The sequence below is a fragment of the Lactuca sativa genome, chromosome 1 (genome assembly GCF_002870075.4).
Source record: "Lactuca sativa cultivar Salinas chromosome 1, Lsat_Salinas_v11, whole genome shotgun sequence".
Taxonomy (NCBI): Eukaryota; Viridiplantae; Streptophyta; class Magnoliopsida; order Asterales; family Asteraceae; genus Lactuca; species Lactuca sativa.
The window spans coordinates 22,828,830-22,834,231 of record NC_056623.2 but is presented as its reverse complement, the minus strand read 5'-3'; the positions used below and the strand labels follow the sequence as shown (position 1 = coordinate 22,834,231).

At 31.7% G+C, this 5,402-nt stretch overlaps 1 protein-coding gene across 1 annotated transcript; it reads left to right on the top strand.

Annotated features, from left to right (window-relative positions):
* Positions 1-2,735: 2,735 nt before the first annotated feature.
* On the top strand, positions 2,736-4,025 carry LOC111876293 (uncharacterized). The gene is made up of 4 exons (XM_052765250.1): positions 2,736-2,853; positions 2,960-3,269; positions 3,350-3,448; positions 3,594-4,025. Exons 3-4 carry the CDS (start codon positions 3,395-3,397, stop codon positions 4,023-4,025), a joined length of 486 nt encoding a protein of 161 aa, XP_052621210.1. The 5' UTR covers positions 2,736-2,853; positions 2,960-3,269; positions 3,350-3,394.
* Positions 4,026-5,402: the final 1,377 nt, after the last annotated feature.

Here is a 5,402-nt window from a genome sequence, read left to right as displayed (position 1 = left end):
TTTCTTTTTTTTGAACGACAAATACAAATATATAGTAAACTACTCATAAATTATTTCACCTATGTGGCAAATTACCACGTTAGTCCATGTGGCCATGATGTGGTGTATAGGTGTTCTAAAAATATGTAAAACAATGTGGGCTTTGTCACCGTTTGACTTGCTGAACATCTAATCGTGCTAATTAAGTCTTTAATCAATAATATTCTTTTTTTTCTCTCCTCTCGAATTTTGGTTCGACATCCCGGTCATCTACCCTTTTTCTCTTTTCTCATATTCAAATTGATAGAATGTAGTTGTTAAAGACTTAAAGATGTCATCATCTTCCAATCATAAATTCATTAATCGATTATGGGTATGATTTTAAAACGAAGACTAAGTGTTAGATGAAATGACCAAAAAGATTGGGTGTGTTTTCAAAGTAACAAACATAGTGTTTGTATTGGGCTAGGAACGGATTGTTTTCAAGAATTAAGTTTAACATGGTTTTAGGAATACGTCTAATATGACCAAAAAAGTAGTCATTTATTTCAAATTGATTTATTTTTTTGCCATAATACTTTGTGATTAGTCTCCCTTACAAAACCTTTTAATTTTTCTTTGGAATTCTTTTTTATTAGATATTCTAATAGGGACATCTTTTATAATAAGAAAATAATTTTGCAAAATCAATTTAGTGATTATCCCAATTTGTGTTTATGTGCCTATTTTTAAGGGACGTTAACTAAAATGGTTTTTTATAGAAAAAAATTAATATTAAAGAAAATAAACTATAGTTCTATTTTTTGTTTTTGAAAAATGATCAACTAATTCATAATGATTAATTCTCAAAGTAAATTTTTGTAACTAAACAACAAAATTTGAACTGAAATTCCGGATTCTACATCGAAATTTTGGATTCCGAATAGAAAAATAAATAGATAAATTTATATTCTAAAACTTCAAAACAAATCTGAAATCGAATAGATAATTCTGAAATTTTAATAATACAAAAACTTTGTTTTTAACTAAAATATAACAAAAAATTAAACAAACATAACAAACGATGATTATATACGATATAAGGGCTTAAAATCAGACATTTGATTGAAAAACGGTTATATTAGACTTCAAAATAGACATTTCATATATAAATATAAATACTTTCTGGAAAAAACAATGTACAAATTAAAAAGAAAACATACATTATACATTTTTTATGATCAGTATGGAATTATATCATGAACTAATCCATGATCACACCTTTAGGAAAAAATGGTCATTTTTATATAACACAAGTTATTTCTATTAAAAATCTCGATTACAATTTTTTTTAACAAACATTTTGCAATTACTAAATAAAATAGTAATATTTAGACTACTAACTTATAAGTTCACATTTATTATGCTTAAACAAATAAAATCATCATCACTATTCCAAAAGATCCGTAATAACACGTGAGTTAACTGTTAAGACAGAGCTTGGTCCAACTCCTATATATAAACATATACCATAATAAGCACAGTACCGCATCCCATCAAGCAGTGGGAACTGGGAAAGAGCTATATATATCCTGCCCGATAAATTCACCATCTTTTTTCATTCCATTCGTCTTTTTGGATCAAGCATGGCTAATATTTGCACCATATTATCATTTTTTGCTCATTTGAAATGGGTTCTCGATTTTTTGATTAGCCATGCCATTTTTAACCACCGCATGTTCTTCTTGCCGGAGCATTTCCATGGTGGCAACACATCTTCATTTGACGAGGTTGAATGTGCCGTGTGTTTGAGAAGAATTGACGACGATGATGAGATTAGTGAGTTGAGGTGCGATCATGTCTGCCATAGAAGTTGCTTGGATATATGGCTCGATTGTAGACATACGACATGTCCTTCATGCCATGATAACTTGTTGGTTCCCCAGAAGCTCCATGCTAGCCATAGCCAGGGTTTTGGAAGTCAAGAAGTGTTGTTCTTTGATTTCTGCCGTAGGGATTCAAATACAGATTATGGTACATGGTGGCTAAGGTGAATCATGGTCATGTGTTGGTGACTCGGTGCTAGACTCATGGATGAATCGTTGTAAAGTAATATATAATTGTATTTACATTTACCATTACTTGTTTAAAAGAATTTCATATAAAATTAAAGCATTACTAAATTCTTGGCAAATTTTCTTTCATTAAAAGATGAATGTCACAATTTCCAATATATGTAATAACTTGTTTTTAAAGATTAAGAAGTGAGTACAGAAGGCAAGGCGATTATCTTAAGACAATGCAAATCTCAAAAAACTTTGGTTATATGAGTAACATTGACACATTGAACGGATACAACAAATTTACATTGATTAGCTTTTTTTAAGAATACTTTATTTTATTTTATGTGTATATTAAAAAATAATTCGATTAATATTCAATTTTCAAATGGTGTTTAATAATACAAAATTGAAAACAACTTGAACAAACTCAATAACTTTACTATATTATAGTTAATGCTAATAATATATGAGTAACTTCTCTTAGATTTTTGGGTTTTGGAATATAGTTATAAACTTGAATAATTCAAAGCATTGTGATTACAAAACTTTCCAAAGTAATGTTTTTTGGATTTGTTAAAAATGCAGGAATGGTAATGTACAAAACCTATAAAGCTAAAAAAAAAACAAACAGTAGCTATCCCGACGACTAGTCGTCGCTATAGGTCCATAACCATTAACTGATAAAACCCTTTAACGACGAGTTATAGGGGACAACGGGCAACTGTTTGTCAGACTGATCTCAAATCTGGTGGGATCAAAGGTACCGTTGCATTATCATACTTGGCGTCGTGTTCCTGCCAAGTACAAAGTTGATTTATATCCCGAGCTAGAGGTAAATATATAATACATTTTATATGTATTGAATTTTACACTTATTAAATATTTTTTTACTAATCAAATATGTTTTTCCTTTTGCAGACTTATTTTGATATTGATAGGTATCGGGGCACAAACTTGTGGGAACCCCTTCGAGCGGGTATCCAAGCAGATATGCAAAGAGCTTATCGAGAGCGCAAGTATCAGATGAAAAAACATTTTGATAGAGTTGGTGGATATCGTAATGTGGAAAGGGCAAGAAGATGTCCACCGGATGATTCGACCGCCAAAGCTTGGAACGATATGATTGATTTGTTGTTTTTGACCGAGGAATACAGACGCACGTCGGAAAAAAATAAAGTTACTAGGTCGAAACTTCCACACACAAGTGCTCACGGATGTAGACCGTATGCTCAACGACGTTATTTAGAGGTAATAAAATACATTAGTATTATTTAAAATTGTTATTAACATTTGTATAAATACATTTATTGTTTTTTCACTTATTATAGGAACAAATGGGAATCAAGCCGCAACATATTGAGGGTTGAAGACAAATGCGCTACAAAGAAGGTTCGGGTTGGTGTACAAGTCGAGCAGAAGAAGACTGGGTAAGTGATAAACGAAATGAATATGTTGTTTAAATATATTATTATTAATTATAGTTTCCTGTTTAAGGAATATTATTATTTTTTGAATGTTTAAGTTTAGTTGTTTGTTTTAATTAACGTATGTCAACTGTTTTCTTTATTTTAGGAGAAAATTCAAAATGAATATGAGAAAATGCAAAACGAGGTTGGAGAAGGAGGAGAAGTAAACGAGGAAGAATGTTTAGAACGTGCCCTTGGGACGAGACGTGGACATGCTCGCGGGGTGGGTAGGAGACCAACCGCCAACTTCGGTTTAATTCCAAATGAACGGCCTTCCACTTCCAAATCGTCTCAATCTCAACCCCAATCTCAATCCCAATTCGATGCACAACAAATGCAAGAATATTTGCAACAATATAATGCATCATTGGCGGCTTGTATTCCGAACTTCCAACCACCACCATTTCCTAACTTTCTATTCAACTATAACACACAAGCAAGTATCTCTCAACAATTTGCCGAAAGGATGGAAGAAGAAGGAGAAGAAGAAGAAGGAGAAGAAGAAGAAGGAGAAGACGATTATGATAATGATGATTGATGTTTTTTTAGTATTATGAACAATGTTAGTTAATTACTTATTGTAATATTAAACTTGAATTTGATATTTTGAATTTGAACAATGGTACCTAGTTAATGTATTTCAATTGATATATGCTGTAATGTTTTTTGGATTTGTTAAAAATGCAGGAATGGTAATGTACAAAACCTATAAAGCTAAAAAAAAAAACAAACAGTAGCTATCCCGACGACTAGTCATCGCTGTAGGTCCATAACCATTAACTGATAAAACCCTTTAACGACGACACGTCGTCGTAATAGCCTCAACTTGTCCCGACGACATGTCGTCGCCATAGCTATCCCGACGATAGGTCGTCGCCATAGGATTTTAATAAAACATTATTTTTTTTCGTCGAAAATGTCGTTGACAAAATCTGTGCCGACGACATGTCGTCGCTATAGAGTTGGCTATACCGACGACATCTATGCCGACGACTTAACAGACCTATGCCGACACACCTGTGCCGACGACTTTTTGCCGACGACTTGTCGTCGCCATACCCTATCCCGACGACTTGTCGTCGGCATAGGGTCTAAAATCGTTGTCTGCACAGGGTCCGAATGTTGTAGTGATTACTTGTTTAAAAGAATTTCATATAAAATTAAAGCATTACTAAATTCTTGGCAAATTTTCTTTCATTAAAAGATGAATGTCACAATTTCCAATATATGTAATAACTTGTTTTTAAAGATTAAGAAGTGCGTACAGAAGGCAAGGCGATTATCTTAAGACCATGCAAATCTCAAAAAACTTTGGTTATATGAGTAACATTGACACATTGAACGGATACAACAAATTTACATTGATTAGCTTTTTTTAAGAATACTTTATTTTATTTTATGTGTATATTAAAAAATAATTCGATTAATATTCAATTTTCAAATGGTGTTTAATAATACAAAATTGAAAACAACTTGAACAAACTCAATAACTTTACTATATTATAGTTAATGCTAATAATATATGAGTAACTTCTCTTAGATTTTTGGGTTTTGGAATATAGTTATAAACTTGAATAATTCGAAGCATTGTGATTACAAAACTTTCCAAAATCTATGATTTTAACCATATTGTCACAGTATCACGAAATCTAATTTGAGATAATCTAAGAATAAACGATTTGGAATTCATGCTACTTTTAAATCTCAAACATAGAAAAATACATTGCTATTTTGCGTTTTGGAGAGAAAGATATATGCAAGAATCAATTTTTGGTTACATGAAAGTTGCAACCTTTGCATGTAACAACCACCTTCCTTTTATACAAGGAAGATTTCGGTTACAAGATAGTTACCATTCACATATAATATACTGTCGACAAAATGGCAGTTTGAATGGTGGTTATAGAACAAAATC

What these genes read in the sequence shown, in the direction of transcription:
- LOC111876293 (XM_052765250.1), top strand. Translation starts at nt 3,395, where the DNA reads ATGCGCTACAAAGAAGGTTCGGGTTGGTGTACAAGTCGAGCAGAAGAA. An exon ending in GTCGAGCAGAAGAAGACTGG is followed by an intron (nt 3,449 to 3,593) that starts GTAAGTGATAAA and finishes TCTTTATTTTAG; the next exon opens with GAGAAAATTCAAAATGAATA.